Raw genomic sequence first — 16,840 nt, 5'->3', positions numbered from 1 at the left:
AGGTACTAATGAGATCTAGAAATGTGAGAGAAGAAAAACTAGAGATTATACAGTCCAACTGCCTACCCTGGGCCAGCATCCTTAAAATATCTGGCTTTTCTTTCATGTTCTATTGGAAAACTTTCAGGGACTTGGAACTGAGACCATTCTATTTTTGAACAACTGTAATTAGAATAATCTTACTGGTATAAGAAGATGAAGATACTTCAGTTGTCAGAATTTCTTCTGAAGGAATCTTTTTTTTTTTTTTTTTTTATGGACAAGGGGGCTTGCCCTTTCAACTACCATCTAAGGAAGGTGCATCTTACTAAGTTGGGGAGTCCTTTGTTTTGATAAGTTTGAAGCCAAGTTTGTTTTCGTTTTTGTTTTTGAAGATTGTATTTATTTGAGAGCGAGAGAGCACAAGCAGGGGGAGCTGCAGAGGGAGAGGGAGAAGCAGGCTCCCCGCTAAGCAGGGAGCCCCACGTGGGGCTCCATCCCAGGACCCTAGGATCATGACCTGAGCTAAAGGCAGATGCTTAATGGACTGAGCCATCCAGGTGCTCTGCAGCTGGGTTTTTATATAAATTATGAAGCTCAGGATGAACTAAACCTGTTTGTGTGGTAGTTGAGAGAATAGCAAGAGTAGAGGTAGTTGAGTAGCTGAACTGGGACTTTGAAAGCCAGATATATCTAATAGAGACTTAAAAAAAAAAAGACTAATGACTATGTCGTTTACCAGAAATGACACACACTTACACAAAGAAGTACAGAGAAGAAATGAAAATCACTTAAAATCCTGCCACTGAGGTAGTCGTTTGACGAGTATCATTCCCATGTGAATGCTAAGTTATTTGATGGAGGTATTTAATATAGACTTTCTTTACATTAAAAAAAAAAAAAAGGCCATCTGCCTGTCACCTTTTCCACTGGTCCTAGCACTGCCCTTCCTACCTCTCGTCCAACAACAGCACCCACTCCCACTCTGCCCTCCCATGCTGGAGTCTCAGCAACATAACTTCACTAGTTTCTTTTAAAGATTTTTCCAAGATGTGGCTGCAAACTCTCTACTGTTCTGGGTGAGCTCCTGTGGGCTCACCTTAGTTTGTCAACGTCCCTTTGACAACCTGCCAACCTGTCTGGAGGGAAAGCATTCAGGTGCAGTCCGAGTAGTACAGAAAGGCAACTGTCCCCTCCCTGCATTTATCACACAATGGGCTATCACGGAACCTGTGGCCTCACAGCAACCGCAACCAGTCCCTCCAACCCCACCGTTTTTCTCACATTACTGCTGTTAATCCAAATCTCGCTCACCCTGTTTTGTGTTAAATTTTAAAGTGATAAATACCCATTTTACTAAAACTTTCATATAGGAAATGGGAAAGAAGAGGGTTACGTCACACAGAGCACCGTATTTCTATTTAAAAACACCACTGGGGGGACTGGGTAGCTCAATGGGTCGTCTGCCTTTGGCTTAGGTCTTTGTCCTGGGATCGAACCCCACGTCGGGCTCCCTGCTCTGCTGGGAGCCAGCTTCTTCCTCTCCCACTCCCCCTGCTTGTGTTCCCTCTCTCGCTGGCTGTCTCTCTCTGTCAAATAAATAAATAAAATCTTTAAAAAAACAAACAAAACCAACCGACCAAAGAAATACACAGTGGGTATGTGAATATGTTTATACACATTTGAAAAAGTAGAGGGTATACCCATCTCACGACCCTGAGGTCAGGACCTAAATGGAAACTGAGAGTCGGTCGCGCATCGCACTGCGACACCCAGGCGCCCCTGAATTTTGTTTTTTAAAGGTGCCATCAGCTTTTTGTAGTTCATTACAGTAAAAATGCTTTCATTTATCCATAACTCCTTTCTTTTGTTCTTGACCTTGACCTTAAAAAGTAATGTGTTGGGGGCGCCTGGGTGGCTCAGTTGGTTAAGCATCTGCCTTCAGGTCATGATCCTGAGGTCCTGAGATTGAGCCCCCAATCGGGCTCTGCTCAGCGGGAAGCCTGCTTCTCCCCTCCCCTGCCTGCCGCCATGCCTGCTTCTGCTCTGTCAAATGAATAAACAAAATCTTCAAACAAACAAACAAACACAACTGACAACTCCTCTGTACCTCAGTTTTATTATCTGTAAAGCAGAGAAGATAATACTACTTAAATCAAGGTGTAAATGAATTAAAACATGAAGTATTGGAATGCCAGGCATGTAGCAAGCTCTTGATAAATATAGTTGCCATCTTATTCAAATGTATATAAGAAGAAAAAAAAGTAGAAAAAGGGGCACCTGGCTGGCTCAGTCTGTGGAGCATGTGACTCTTGATCTTGGCTTCTAAGTTCAAGTCCCACGTTGGGTGCAGAGCTTACTTAATTTTTAAAAAAGGTATATAAAAGTAGAGCTTATTTTCTGACTAAAGTAGTAGAGAAAGGGAGATATGCTTTCCTACTATTATATACATATTTTGTTTTGGTTTTTTAAGATTTTATTTTTAAGTAATCCCTACACCCAACATGGGCTTTAACTTAAGACCCTGAGATCAAGAGTTGCGCGATCCACAGACTGAGCCAGCCAGGCGCCCCAAAATATTGTTTGACTACTACAAACGTTTCTAACGAAAGTGTTCAATATGAAACTGCACACGACCTAATTTTTATATTGTCATGAAATATGATGAGGGAGCAGATGGCTAGCTGAAGACAAAGCATAAGCAGACACCCTGCAACCTCCCTCACCCCCCACTCCTGGGTGGGACATGTGTGACATTCTTCCAGGAGTCTCCCAACTATCTTAACGTTAATGCCTTGCTAGAGGGGGAAACAACCTTAACTTGACAATGGCAAGGCCCCCAGCATCTTATAGGTCCTCTTTAGTAGTATCCTGAGGTTTTTCTTTCACATATGAAAATCCTTTTGAAACCTCCCTTTTCCTGTTTCCCCCAACTCTGAGTATATAGACAGCCACTCATAGAAACCCTGGGTGCAGCAGTTCTTTCTGCCCATGGGTCCTGTCCCTGTGCTTTAATAAAACCAACATTTTGCACCAAAGACGTCTCAAGAATTCTTTGTTGGTCATCCGCTCCAGACCTCACCTACCAAACCTCACCTATATGCCAAAACCACATCAGTGACTACTCAGGGAGCTCAGAGATCCCAGAATTTATATAGATTTTTAAAGTTTATTTATTTATCTAGGTTATCTCTACACCCAATGTGGGGCTGGAACTCAACCCTGAGATCAAGAGTCACATGCTCCCCCATTTGAGCCAGCCAGGCGCCCCCCCAAAACATATTTTGAATAAGGTATTTTTCTTTTCTAAACTCTATTAACTTATTGAAGTAAGGATGCCTGGGTGGCTCGGTCAGTTAAGCATCTGCCTTTGGCTCAAGTCATGACCCCAGGGTCCTGGATTGAGTCCGGCATCAGCTCCCTGCTCAGTGGGGAGCCTGCTTCTCCTTCTGCTGTGTACGCTCTTTCTATCTCTGACAAATAAATAAAATCTTTAAAAAAAATTTATTTTTGTAATCTCTACACTCAGCATGGGGCTCGGACTCATGACCCCGAGACCAGTAGTTGCATGAGCTTCCGACGGAGTCAGCCAGGTATTTTTGAGTAAGGTACTTTTTAAAGAAGTACTACATTTACATGGTGCCTGCTTTCTTTCTTTCTTTCTCTCTCTCTCTCTCTCTTTCTTTCACAGAGACAGCCAGCGAGAGAGGGAACATAAGCACGGGGAGTGGGAGAGGAAGAAGCAGGCTCCCAGCAGAAGAGCCTGATGTGGGGCTCGATCCCATAACACCAGGATCACACCTGGGCCAAAGGCAGACGCTTAACGACTGCGCTACCCAGGCGCCCCTACATGGTGCTTAATTTAAAAACCACCAAAATGATGAGGGAGCAGAAGGCAAGCTGAGGACAAAGCACAAGCTGACACCCCGGACCCCCCCAGCCCCACCACCGTGGGATACATGTGACATTCCTCAGGCCCTCCTGGCTGCCCTAAAGCTAGGGGAAGAAAAATAAATGGTTAACTGATAAAGATCACAGTCCTGCAGGAAATGAGTCTCCTTCAGTTTAGAAATGTCTTAGTGATATAGAAGGAAAAAGCATTCTTATCAATAGCCTAATTTCCAGAGATCCATAGACTCAATTTCCTGGAGCCCTAACATCACCCTCCCCTCCATTGTGATGTGGAAAACAAAGGTAAAAGGAAATGCAGGTAAAATTAAATTTCCTTTTAACCTGCAGCCATTGACAAGGACGTGTGATAGGAAGAGTATAATATTCCTCCAGGAAACTCCCAACTGTCTTAATGGTAATACTTTACTAGAGAGAAAAACAACTTCAGCTTGACAATGGCCAAGGCCTCCAGTATCTTGAAAGTCTTCTTTAGCATATCGAAGTCCTTTTGGACATCTCCCTTTTCCTTACTTTCCCCAACTCCCAAGTATATCGTCAGCCATTCCTCACAACTCCAATGCAGCTGCTCTTTCTGCCCATGGGCCTTGTCCCCGTGCTTTATTAAAATCACCTTTTTTGCACCAACGACATCACAAGAATTCTTTCTTGGCCATGGGCTCTGGATCTCACCAACATCCCCAAACTCATCAAAAACATATACAGTAAAAACTTTCTCTCCCACCCCATCTCCCAGGCAGCCAGTCTCCTACCCAAAGACAGCAAATATTACTGGGGTTTTGTGTATGCTTCCAGAGATAGTCTCTGCATTTACAAATATGGGTGTATACTTCCCCAGTTACCACTTTTAAAAACCCACACACAGAGAAGCATGAACATAGTGTTTTAAACCTAACTTTTGTTCACCTAATGTATCTTTGTGCTTCCAGTGACCCACAGTAACGTTATTGTGATGACAAGTACGGATTCTTCAGAGACTAATGCAGAGCTGTGCGCCTACAAGGAATCCAAAGCAGTTCAAATAGGACTCGACTTTCTGAGCTGTAAGGGTAGAGGTCGGCCAGTTCGCTTTGTTTTACAGGCAGGATAATTTACAGAATGTCAAAATCACTTGCCTAAGATCTTACAGTTAATATATACAATAAAGTAACGAATGAGAGTCCACTTCAAGGATCATCCACATCATTTCAATGCACGTGCATAGATAGTTAGAATTAAGCCATAACAAGTGTAGAAATAAATAGAATCCCCTGTGGTGTTAACCAATTTGTACAACTTGTTTAAAAAGTAATCTCACACCCGTTAGTCCATGTAATCCTCTGGTAGGTAACCCTTGTGTGCATCTTACAGAGAGCAGAACAGCAGGGATATGGGTTTTCTTCTGTCTTTGGATCTGTGTAAGGCAATCCTAAGTGCTCCTGAGGAAATGGAAAATGCTGTCGGGCCAAGAAGCATTACTGCACTCGGGCTACACCGCGCTCGCAATATTCGGGGCGGGCCTCCCTGGGCTGTGGTTAAGAAACGACCTCAGTGACAGGGGTCAGACCCAGGTACTCAGCGCAAGGATGGAGATGGTTCCGTCGCTCAGCAACCGGGCTAGTGCGGGCACGACTCTAGGGATCTGGGCCGCCCGAGTGGATCCATGCACTGGTTTTTGCGGCGGCGGCCGGCAAGCGCGTGCGCACACGCTTGCTTGTGCGATGCACGCTCAGCTCTGGGAGCTGGCTCCGTGCCACCTGACGGTCTCTGCCCTGGGGTTGCTTAAGGGCAAGGGTTAGGCGACGCTCCCCCGCTCTGTACCGCCAGCTCGCGGCCAGGCCTCCGGGTTTCCTAGGCCAGGCGAGGACGGGGCAGAAGCTCCCGCATCCACCCACGCTCCAAAACGATGGGGAAGGAGGGAGGAGGCCGGCGCCGCGCACGCGCGCCAGGGCACGCCCGTAAGCGCGCGCAGGCGCAGCCTCCCCTTCCTGATCGCCTCGCGCTCCCTCCCCTCTCCGGGAAGTCTTCCCGTCCCGACACCCCCGAGAGCAACGGGGAAGGCGATTGGGCATTCTGGTTGTCCATCAGGCCGGTCTCACTGCCATTGGCAGCCGGGGAAAAGGCAGGCCGGCCGTCGTCGGCCAGAGCCTGCGAGGCTCCGCGCCATCGCGGAAGACGCGATTGGCGGAGGCCGGGCCCGCGGCCGCTCGCTTCCGGTCCCCGCGAGCCCTCCCCGCTACCGCCGCCGCCGCCGCCGCCACCGCCGCCCTCAGCCTCCCCGCCCCCCGCCCTTCCACCATGGCCGCGTCTGTGTGGTGTGGGGAGAAGCTGGTCCTCCGTGTCCTCCTGTAGCGCGCACTGCCTCAACCTCACCCCTAGGGGCCGGATCCAAAGGAACCTCGCTCCCCAGCCCTTCGGGCCCCAGCCAGGAAGGTTTCCTAGCCCCTGCTTCAGGGGCAGGACTCCTCTTACCCCCACCTCCGGAGGCAGAAACTTAGGGTTTTTTCTGCTTCTCTTAGGGTCAGCAGCCAGAAAGGGCTCCCTTTCCACTTGAGGGGCGGAAGCCTCTCCTGCCCTGCCCGGGGGTGCAGACCCACACCCCGGCACACCCGGGAGCTGGCGGCCTTTCCGCAGCACTGCCACTCCAGACACGGGACCTAGAGGGCCGTCCGCCTTCGTGTCCTCCACAGGAGCGGCCTTTCGGAGAGAAGGGCGGGGCGGACAGCACGGGGACCCTTCCCGACCCCACTCGTCCCTCTCGCTCCCAGGCTGTGGCAACCCGGAGTTCGTCATTTCTAGGACTTCCCGCCCGTCCACCCCCTGGCCTCTTCCCGTCTCTTGGCTGTAGCCATGGAGTTACAGAAGGGAAAGGGGGCAGCAGCAGCAGCTGCTTCGGGAGCAGCGGGAGGTGGAGGAGGAGCGGGAGCAGGAGCCCCAGGAGGGGGGAGGCTGCTACTTTCAACCAGTTTGGATGCCAAGGATGAGTTAGAGGAGGTAGGTGTGGGGGGTGGGGAAGGGAGTTAAGAAACGGGGCTGAGGAGGGTGCCGGAGCGGGAACGGGGCGGGGGTCGGGGAGGAGGCCTTCAGGGGTTTTCTGAGGCAACACGAGCACCGCTCCAGACTTCCTGCTCCAGAAGGAAGGAGCGCGGGCCAACTTCCTGGACAGGTTGTCATAGCAACAGCAGCCACTAGGATGAGGATGGGTGGGGGGGTGTTGAGGAGGAAGGGAAGCAACGTCCAGCTCTGTCGAATTCATTTTTGACGTTCCTTTGCACGCAGAGACCACATGTATTCTTCATACCCGTCCTGCTTCAGACGGGATCCTGTGTTGAGTTGACAAGTACGGGGTGTGTATCGGGGTCTGGGGGGTGACGGGAGTCCGCAGCAGGCTTCACAGCCTCCCGTGAGGTAGCGCACGGACTTCAGCGGACGGCGATGTGCACTGGGCATTTGGGATGTGAAGACCCAAGAAACAGTGCTGTTTAGTTAGGGTACCATCAACGACAGCAGTGGGGTGTTAGGGGACTGTCCTTCAGAAGCTGGTAGCACACACACGAGGGTGCTGAGAAAGAGGGTCGAGTGAAGTCACGCTGGGTAGCTGACCTTCTGCTCCCCCACTTGTTGCCCTCTTGTCCCTGACAGTGCGGAGTGCTGCTATTCAGATACAGACTCAGTTAGGAATAGGAGACCCAGAACTGAGACGTGACTGCCGAACTGTTTGTAAGACCTAATGCATTCAACTCCGTGGTTATCCGGGGACAGAAGGAGCACAAGAACAGGCTCTGGCTCTTCCCTGACCATCTCCCTACCTTTTCTTTCTTTCTTTCTTTCTTTCTTTCTTTCTTTCTTTCTTTCTTTCTCTTTCTTTCTTTCTTTCTTTTTCTTTTTCTTTTTCTTTCTTTCTTTTTCTCTTTCTTTCTTTTTCTCTTTCTTTCTTTTTTTTTTTTTAAGATTTTATTTATTTATTTATTTGACAGCACAAGCAGGGGGAGCGGCAGGGAGAGGGAGAAGCAGACTCCCCGCTGGCTCGATCCCAGGACCCTGGGATCATGACCTGAGCCGAAGGCAGATGCTTAACAACTGAGCTACCCAGGTGTCCCCGTTTCCCTGCTTCTAACTTTGTCACTGCCCTTTATCAGGTAGTAGAGGGTGGGCAGGCAGATAGGTGGGATTCATAGTTTAGATTTGAAAAAAATGTTGGTTCAGATACAAAATGATGGAACGTATATGCAGAAATGAACTTTGCAAATCACGGTGGCTGGATATAACTTTGCAGATCATCCATTGGCAGATGTCTGCTCACAGGCTGGTTTTCCATCCTGCTTCACCCCCATAATTCTGTGTGCATTTAGAGAAATCAAAGTTTTTCTGCTGTTGTTTTTATCAGCTAAGGTAGAGACAATTAGGAAAATAAACAATGCTACTAAAAATAATGTATTCCCAAAACAAATAAAAATGATTGTAGGATTGCCTGGCACTTTGAATTATCCACTTCTTAAGAGATGGCCACTGTCATTTGTTGAATTCAAAGTATTTGTTGAGCCCAGTGTTCTGGTACTGCAGCTCTAGAATTGTAGAAAGAAAATGGTTGACTGCCTTTGATTCCTTCACCAGTTTGGGTGGAGGGGGAAAGCCTCCAAGTGTGGGACAAAAATCTGTTTATTCCCCACCCCGATTGCTAGAGGGTTCATCCTGCCTCTGCTGATTTGTCCTACAGCGTAGTACAGCGCCCTGTTCTGAACAGTGACGTGTTTGCTAGCGGACTCAGTGATATGGCAGGAGGGGACCATAAAAGAGAGGAAGCATTTATTTTTTTGCTTTTTTGGACTGATAGTGAACTTTCAACTGTTTCCAGAGAGAAGGGGGAGGGATGGTCTCTCTCTCTTTCTCTCTCTCTTTTCCTCCTATCCTTCCTGGTGTAGATGTTTCCCAGCATGTCTTGGCTCCCCCTTTTCCTCCTTTGGCCTTTATCCTTTGCATTTGAATTTTCCATGTTTTTAACCCATATGTATGGTTCCCACTGGACCAGCGTGTCCCTAAGGGCAAGACTTACTGGCTTCTTCCTCTGGGTCTCCCCACAGGGCTCTGCATACAGAAGTTATCAAAACCTGCCGTTGACGGACTGGTCTCTGTTTGTTCTGGTGTGGTATTTTCCATCACAGGCCTACCTATTGCCCAGGAACACAGAGGTAGCTTCCTAACCTTATATGCTTTCCGTGTGCACAGTCTCATAGGAAAATAGGATGAGGGAGACCCAAGTCTGCTTTGCAGAGCTTATCATCTGAAGACTGAGCATACGCACAAGGAAGGTGAAAAAAAGCACCCCAGAAACCTGTTGTGAAGAGGCTGGGGTCTTTACAGCTGCGTGTGATGAGGAAAGGCCCCTTAGAGTCCTGGAGTATGAAACACTGCTGAAGAGCATCCCAGCCAGGAGATGTGACTCTTACCCAAGGGAGCATTTGTTGTATCCTTTCTTCTCTTTGGCTCTGTTTCTCTCTTTAAAGGGGAAATTCTTGCCCATCCCATTCCAATTTGGGGAATGAGATAAAAATAGTGCCAGAGATCGGAGGCGTTTAGAAATACAGCTCCTAGTCTCCGGGTCCACAGCTCCCGCTCATTCCTTGCTGGGAATGACCTGGTCTACTTTGAAGTCAGGCTGAAAGCAGGAACTGTGGCTCAAACAAGTCAGAACTTCCTCTTAAGCTATGGACAGGTCTTATGGTTGCATTGGGTGGAAGTACATCCCTTTCAGGTTTTCTCCAAGGGATAATTCATACCTTGTCTCTGAAATATCTCCAGAGAACAGGCTTTGAGCCATCTCTAATTTTTTCCCCTGAAATCCTCATTGCACTTACAAGTGACTCTTGGCTGTAGAGTACTTGGAACCCAGCTTATTCAGTAACTCCTTATTAATGTGGGCTTTTGGGGATTTTGTAGGTTGGAACATACCTTCTTTTCCTGAAGACAGTGGAATGTGCTCTTTCAGGGCCACTGACTTCCCATAAGAGAGCCGTATTTAATATCTATTTTTACCAGACTGTATGTTCACCTGTCTGAGGGAGCAGAAACTGGGAGGTTAGAGGGATTTCTCTGACTTCAGTCCCAAGCTTCAGATATATACTGGTCACCTGGAAGGCCTTCCCCTACTCTGCCCCTGCTCCATCTACTGCTGCTGTCATGGAGACCATCGTCAGGTAATCTTGGTATTAGAAAAGTTATTTCAGAAGCTCCTAGAGATGGCAAATATTTATTCAGCTCTCAGAGGTGCTGTCATAGAGGGCTTACTCTGAACAGAGCCATTCTGCCAGTAATTGTTGGCAACTGCATGTATGATTCCATGTTTACTAAGGGCCTCTGGGGACTGGGGGGGTGGAAGAGGGGTACTGCTACTTGATTGTCGGGATTTGACCTCCTACAGTCCTTTTGATGGGATGTGGTCCTCTGTCGCTCTGAACGATTTGTAATTTCTTCTCCCATCCCTGTTTGGAAAAGTGATTTCTGTAGTTTGGGAAGAACAGCATCTTTTACATTTCTGTTGCCTGGAAAGGACTGGCCCTCACATTTCTTTCCTCATCACTTTTATCCGTGCATCCAAATTCTGGACTCGCCGACTTCCTACATCCTTAGCTGGGCCTCCCTGTTCCAAGAGGCCACTTTTGTTCTTGGCTGGGCAGTGACCCATAGAACTGACTCAAGCCTCTGAGTGGAGCTTAGACTATCAGGGAGGGGCCTAGAGAAACCTGGTTCTGTCCAAGGTCTCTGTGTGTTACATCATGGCCAGAAACTTGGCCATTCCATAGGCTGATCCTTGTTGCATAAGCATCTTGGTGCAGGGTCCAACAGTCAGGCCTCCTCCCACCTCCTGTACCCATCCTTTCCTCTTCTCCCCTAGAAGGCAGAACTTTACAGAGGGTAATTAGGAGAGGAAGCTTTTCAGCCTGGTCCCCGACTTACCCGTGTCCTATAGTAGGAGGGCTCAGTTTTCAGGAATCTTCAAGGACATGCCATTAGAAGTAGTAACAGGAGATGTTGGGGAGTAGTCCGGTCTTCATAAATTGGGTTGTGCAGTTGCTGAGCTTTTTCACAAAGGGAATAGATTATAATTTAACTGAGGCTCTATGCTAGGTGTTTTCACATATGTTATCTTGTGTAATCCTCAGAGCAACCTTGTGATATTTCTCTCTTTTTTTAAACAAGCAGGGTTTTAAAAAAAAAAATAATTTTGTGAGAGAGAGAGAGCCGCGCAAGCATGAGTGCGGGAGGGGCAGAGGGAGTGGAAGAGAGAATCTCAAGCAGACTCCCCACTGAGTGCAGAGCCTGATGTGGGGCTCAGTGCCACGACCCTGAGATGATGATCTGAGCTGAAACTGAGTCGGATACCCAACCAGCTGAAAAAACCCAGGCGCCCCTATTTCTGTTTTTCAGATAAGAAAAACCAGGGTTTAGAGAGGCTAAGGAACTCGCCCAAGATGAGCTTAAGGCTAGCAGGTGGGGCGGTGGGGAGGATCCTTCTATCCCGTGCTTGTCAGTGTGCTCATTAGCTACCTGCTGTTTGACCTCTCACATCTCTGTTGATTCATCAGAGACTTCTTTGTTTGAGTAGGAAGTAATATCTAGAATTTTGGGGTGCTGTGCTGCTGCTTGTTCACCTGGGCTGGGCAAGCGGGACATAGCTACTGGAGGAACGGATTCTCCAATCACTGATAGCTATCTTGGGTTAGAGAGGGATACGATTTAAAAAGGGAAAATCCAGCCTGATGTTTTTCCTTCCCTCTCCTTCTCATGTGGGAGCTGGACTAGGTAGTGCTGGGTCTCACAGCTCAGCTTTCATGTGATCTCACAGCTCCTTTTCACAAGTACACAGGTGCTGTCTGTTAGGGCTGAGTGTACTGATCTGACCTAATTTGGAGGCTAGTCAGACCTGATGGGCAGTGAAGTTGTAATACCTTCAAATCTGAATGGCTTTGGGCCTAATAGAGGTCAGAGTTTTGTGGCTGTGGGAGCTCCTTGCCCTAACACAGTTCTCTGTGCCGCCCTAGCTAGACTCCTGGTCGGGGATGGATATAGGCAACCTTAGGATGATGGTGAAGGGAGACACAGGATTATCTTTCATTCCTACACCTCTTTTCCATTGTCCTTATTCATGGGTTCCTCTCAACATTGCGGTAGAACCTCTTCTCAGCAAGACGTTTTGTAATGAACTGTAGGGTTAGGAGGAAGTAAATTGCCTGCCTGTGTCCATTTTGCCAAGCATCACCATCACTGGAAACTGGGAATTGGTTTTCCTTAAATAGTTTTGGGGTTAGTCCTAAAGATAAAATTTTAAAAGACTCAGGAAGTAGTGTAGGTGGTGATAATGGAGAGGCTCACTGATTTAATATGAGATACATTTGTCCATTTCTTCTCAATATTTTGTATTAAATGTTTCTTTGGAACAGGGACCGGTGACTAATAAGATCTCCTTAGAATATTGAGCACATGTCATGTTAAAGTTGGCCTTTGAAACTAGAGTGCCTCTTGGGTGGACTTTATTGCAACTGTCCCCACCTTTGTTTGTCCAGAGGCTCAGGCAGTTTGGCCTTTTGTTCTCCTTTTCTTTCCTCACACTCATTTTTTTAAATTTGTTTTTAACTTTTTGGGGGGACATTTCTTTTTTTGTTTGTTTGTTTTGTTTAAGATTTTATTTATTTGACAGAGCAAGAGAGCCACAAGTAGGGGGAATGGCAGAGGGAGAGGGAGAAGCAGGCTTCCCCTTAGCAGGGAGCCCAACGCAGGGCTCGATCCCAGAATCCTGGGGTCCGGACCCGAGCCAAAGGCAGACGCCCAACTGACTGAGCCACTCAGGCGCCCCCGGGGGACATTTCTAACATAAAAAGCAGGGAGAATAGTACACTTGCCCTGGAACCATCACTTCGCTTCAGTACTTAAGAGTCCATGGCACTCTTGTTTGATCTCCCCCTAGTCTCTGGATTATTTTGAAACAAATTGAAGATAACTCATTTCATCTGCAGATACTTCATATGTATGTCTATGAGGGAAGGATTTTTTTAACATAGCCATGATGTAATACCTAAAAATACTAGTAGTAATTCCTTAATGTAATAAAATATTCATTGTTCAAATTGATTGTCTCATAAGTTCTTTTTATAACTGGTTTATTCAAATCAGTGCTCAGACAAGCACCACATGTTGTATTTGATTGATAGGATTCTTTAATTTTTTTTTTTTTTAAGATTTATTTATCCATTTTAGGGAGAGAGAGCAGCCGGGGCGGGGGTGGGGGCAGGAAGAGTCTTAAGCAGAGTCCTCACTGAGCATGAAGCCCGAGGCAGGGCTCAATCCCACACCTGAGTTGAAACCAAGAGTTGGGTCCTCAACCAGCTGTGCCACCCAGGCACCCCATTATGTTTCTTTAACTTTTTTTTAAAAAAGATTTTACGTAGAGAGCACAAGTGGGGTTAGGGGCAGAGGGAGAGGGAGAAGAGGGAGAAGCAGACTCTCTGATGAGCAGGGAGCCTGCCACAGGCCTCCATCCCAGGGCCCTGGGATCATGACCTGAGCTGAGGACAGACGCTTAACCCACTGAGCCACCCCGGTGCCTCAATGTTTCTTTAATTTTTAACAGATTTTATTTTATTTATTTTTAAAAGATTTTATTCATTTATTTGTCAGAGAGAGAGAGAGACCGTGCACAAGCAGAGGGAGAGGCAGGCTCCCCGCTGAGCATGGAGCCCAATGCCAGACTCAGTCCCAGGACCCTGGGATCATGACCCAAGCTGAAGGCAGATGCTTAACCGACTGAGCCACCAAGGCATCCCTAACAGCTTTTTATTTTAAAATTATTTCAAGCTTAGAGAAATGTAATACATGGAACTTTCATATACTCTTCACCCAGATTCCCCAGTTACTAACAGTATTTCTCTGTACACACATTGTTTTAAACTTTTGAGAGTAAGTTGCAGCCATGAGGGTTTAAATACTTCATTGTGGGGGCACCTGGGTGGCTCAGTCGGTTAAGCGGCTCCTTTCAGCTGGGGTCATGGTCCCGGGGTCCTGGGATTGAGCCCGACATTGGGCTCCCTGCTCAGCGGGGAGTCTGCTTCTCCCCTGCCTGCTGTTCCCTGTGCTTGTGCTTATTCTCCCCGCCCTTCTGTGTCAAATAAATACATTTTTTAAAAATCTTAAAAAAAAGCAACAACACACCAAACTTCATTGTGTATTTCCTAAGAACAAAGATCTTCAGTTACATAACTGCTGCTGTGTTGTCAAGATTGGAACATTTAACATCAATATGCTACTGTTACAGAGCATACGCAGATTTTACCAGTTGTCCCAATAATGTCCATATAGCAGTCCAGGATCTCCAGGTGAGTTTAGGTGCACTCTCTCTCTTTAACCCGAAGCAGATTCTTAATCCTTCTTTGTTTTTCATGACCTTGGACAGATCAGTTATTTTGTAGGAGATCTCTCAAATTGGATTGTCTGAAATTTCTTCCGTGATTAGATTGAGATTATTCATTTTTTGGCCAGAAAACCATACATGTGCTGTTAGAGCCTTTTCGGTGCACCCTGTTGAGGTGTGCGTGTCAGGAGTCAGGTTGTCTTCTTATTGGGGATATTAATTTCGATCACTTGGTTAAGGTGGTATCCTCCAGAGTTTCCTGCAGTTATTCTTTTCCCTTTGTGATGGAGTATTTTGAACCCACATGAATATCCTCTTGTGCAGTTTCACCTCTGGTTTAGTAGCCATTGATGATATTTGCCTGAATCATTTTTTGCTCCGGTTGTCCCTTATGCATTTATTAGTTGGCATTCCACTCTAAGGGAGAGCTTTCCCTTCTCCTTTGTTTGTGTGTGTACCTGTTAGCATGGATTCTTATTTTATTCAGTGGGTTATAATCTTTTTTTTCCCCCCAGTAAGCTCTACACCCAACATGGGCTTGAATTTATGACCCCGAGATCAAGAGTCACATACTCTAATGACTGAGCCCCCCCCAATGGGGTATAATCTTAAGCCTCTTTTAATACATGGGTTTCCCCCTCCCTGCTTTTTTCCCTTGTGATTTGTATGTGAAAGAATCAGGTTACCTGTCATGGTTTCCACCCTCTGGACTTAGCTGATTATATCCTTGTGTAACTTGTAAACTGGTAGTTAGATCTAGTTTCAAATTTCTTGAAAACTTTTTTGGGGTCAGAAATACTTTGCAAGTGGTGGTGTGACACACTCTGAACTTTTTCTCACCCTTTCACAGAGGTTAGAAAGATGCATGAGCATTGTGACATCGATGACTACTGGTGTCTCAGAGAGGGAGGCCAATGATGCCCTCAATGCTCACGTGAGTATTATGCCCTCCCGCATCCACCCGTGCTGCTTTGGAAGCTTTGAGATGTGATCCAAAAGATAGACGGACTTAAGTGGCTGGGAATTAGGGGCCTAAAGCGAATATCTTGGCTTCCTGAACCAGGCTTCCCAGCTCCTCTCTCTGTCTCACTGTGGGAATCCAGCTCTTGGAGCTTAGGCATATTTAAGTCACAACTTTTAAAAATAACCCTTAGTTCTGTAGTCACTTTTTTTCTTTGCAAGTTATTCTCACATATTTGATCCTTTACGTTTCCTTTTTTTTTGGAGCGGGGGGCAGAGGGAGGGAGAGACTCTTAAGCAGGCTCCATGCCCAGTGCAGAGTCCAATGCAGGGACTCTGTCTCACAACCCTGAGATCAGGACCAAATCAAGAGTCAGAGCCAAAATTAGGAGTCTGATGCTTAATCGACAGAGCCAGCCAGGTGCCCCATGATCCTTTATATTTCCTAATCTGTGAGATTGAAAGGATTTTAAATAGTTAGTACATGTAAAGGTCTTAGAGTAATTCCAGGCACATAATAAATGTTTAGTGAGTTCTTTTTTACTAGTAGTTTATTATTTTTATTGTGTCTTCACCTTACAAATACCACAGGTTCAGTGATTTGCCCAAGGTCTTGACTTGATATGTATGCTCATTACCCCGTGAATGGCTCTGTAGTGCTCTCCCTCCTAAGGCTGTTAAGGTCTGGTAAAGGTGGTACTGTTTTGTGTTCTTTGTTTTTGTTTTTTTAAGTTTTCTTTTCCCTATAAAGATTTATTTATTTATTTTGAGAGAGAAAGAGAGCATGCACACATATGAGTGGGGGGAGGGGCAGAGGGAGAGAATTTTTCAAGCAGACTCCCCCCTGAGCGTGGAGCCTGATGCGGCTTCATTTCAGGACCCATGAGATTGTGACCTGAGCCAAAACCAAGAGTGGGATGCTCAACTGACTGAGCCACCCAGGCGCCCTTGAAGATTTTATTTTTTTAATTTTTAAAAAGATTTTTATTTATTTGTCAGAGAGAGAAAGAGTGAGCGCACAAGCAGGGGAGCAGCAGGCAGAGGGAGAGGGAGAAGCAGGCTCCCCAATGAGCAGAGAGCCTGATGCGGGGCTTGATCCCGGGACCCTGGATAGTGACCTGAGCTGAAAGCAGATGCTTCACTGACTTAACCACCCAGGCGTCCCCCAAAGATTTTATTTTTAAGTAATCTCTACACCCAATGTGGAGATCGGACCCACAACCCCAAGATCAAGAGTTGCACACTCCACTGACTTAGCCAGCCAGGTGCCCCTTTTTTTTCCATTTTAAACACTCTTTAGGTCCAAACACTCTTTCGCACCTGGGTGGCTCAGTTGGCTGGGCGGCTGCCCTTGGCTCAGGTCGTGATCCCTGGGTCCTGGGAGCGAGTTTCTCATCGGGCTCCCTGCTCCCCAGGAGCCTGCTTCTCCCTCTCCCTCTGCCTGTCGCTCCCCCTGCTTGTGCTCGCTCTCTCTGTCAAATAAATAAAATATTAAAAATAAATAAATAAACACTCTTTATATTTTCTGCTTCTGGCCTGCATCAAGCCTTGGAGAAAACAGTACGGTCTCTTGTTTCCCTCCACCTCTCTCCTGAAACAGATGCTTCATCA

General features: G+C 46.8%; 1 protein-coding gene across 4 annotated transcripts in view; it reads left to right on the top strand.

Annotated features, from left to right (window-relative positions):
- The first annotated feature begins 6,015 nt into the window (after positions 1 to 6,015).
- INTS3 (integrator complex subunit 3) overlaps positions 6,016 to 16,840 on the top strand; it is a 38,731-nt gene continuing 27,906 nt past the window's right edge. Inside the window, exons 1-4 of one of the 4 annotated variants that reach the window (XM_044379060.3) lie at positions 6,044 to 6,300; positions 6,636 to 6,861; positions 8,949 to 9,056; positions 15,120 to 15,203. In XM_044379060.3, the coding sequence (XP_044234995.1) occupies positions 6,718 to 6,861; positions 8,949 to 9,056; positions 15,120 to 15,203 (336 nt within the window). In that variant the 5' untranslated portion in view covers positions 6,044 to 6,300; positions 6,636 to 6,717. Of the gene's footprint in view, positions 6,862 to 8,948; positions 9,057 to 15,119; positions 15,204 to 16,840 lie in introns of all 4 variants that reach the window. The other 3 variants (XM_026485361.4, XM_048225384.2, XM_026485363.4) reach the window with 3 other exon arrangements.

The sequence above is a fragment of the Ursus arctos genome, unplaced genomic scaffold, assembly GCF_023065955.2.
Source record: "Ursus arctos isolate Adak ecotype North America unplaced genomic scaffold, UrsArc2.0 scaffold_2, whole genome shotgun sequence".
Lineage (NCBI taxonomy): Eukaryota > Metazoa > Chordata > Mammalia > Carnivora > Ursidae > Ursus > Ursus arctos.
The sequence above is the reverse complement of the archived record's forward strand: the minus strand, read 5'-3'. Positions and strand labels throughout refer to the sequence as shown.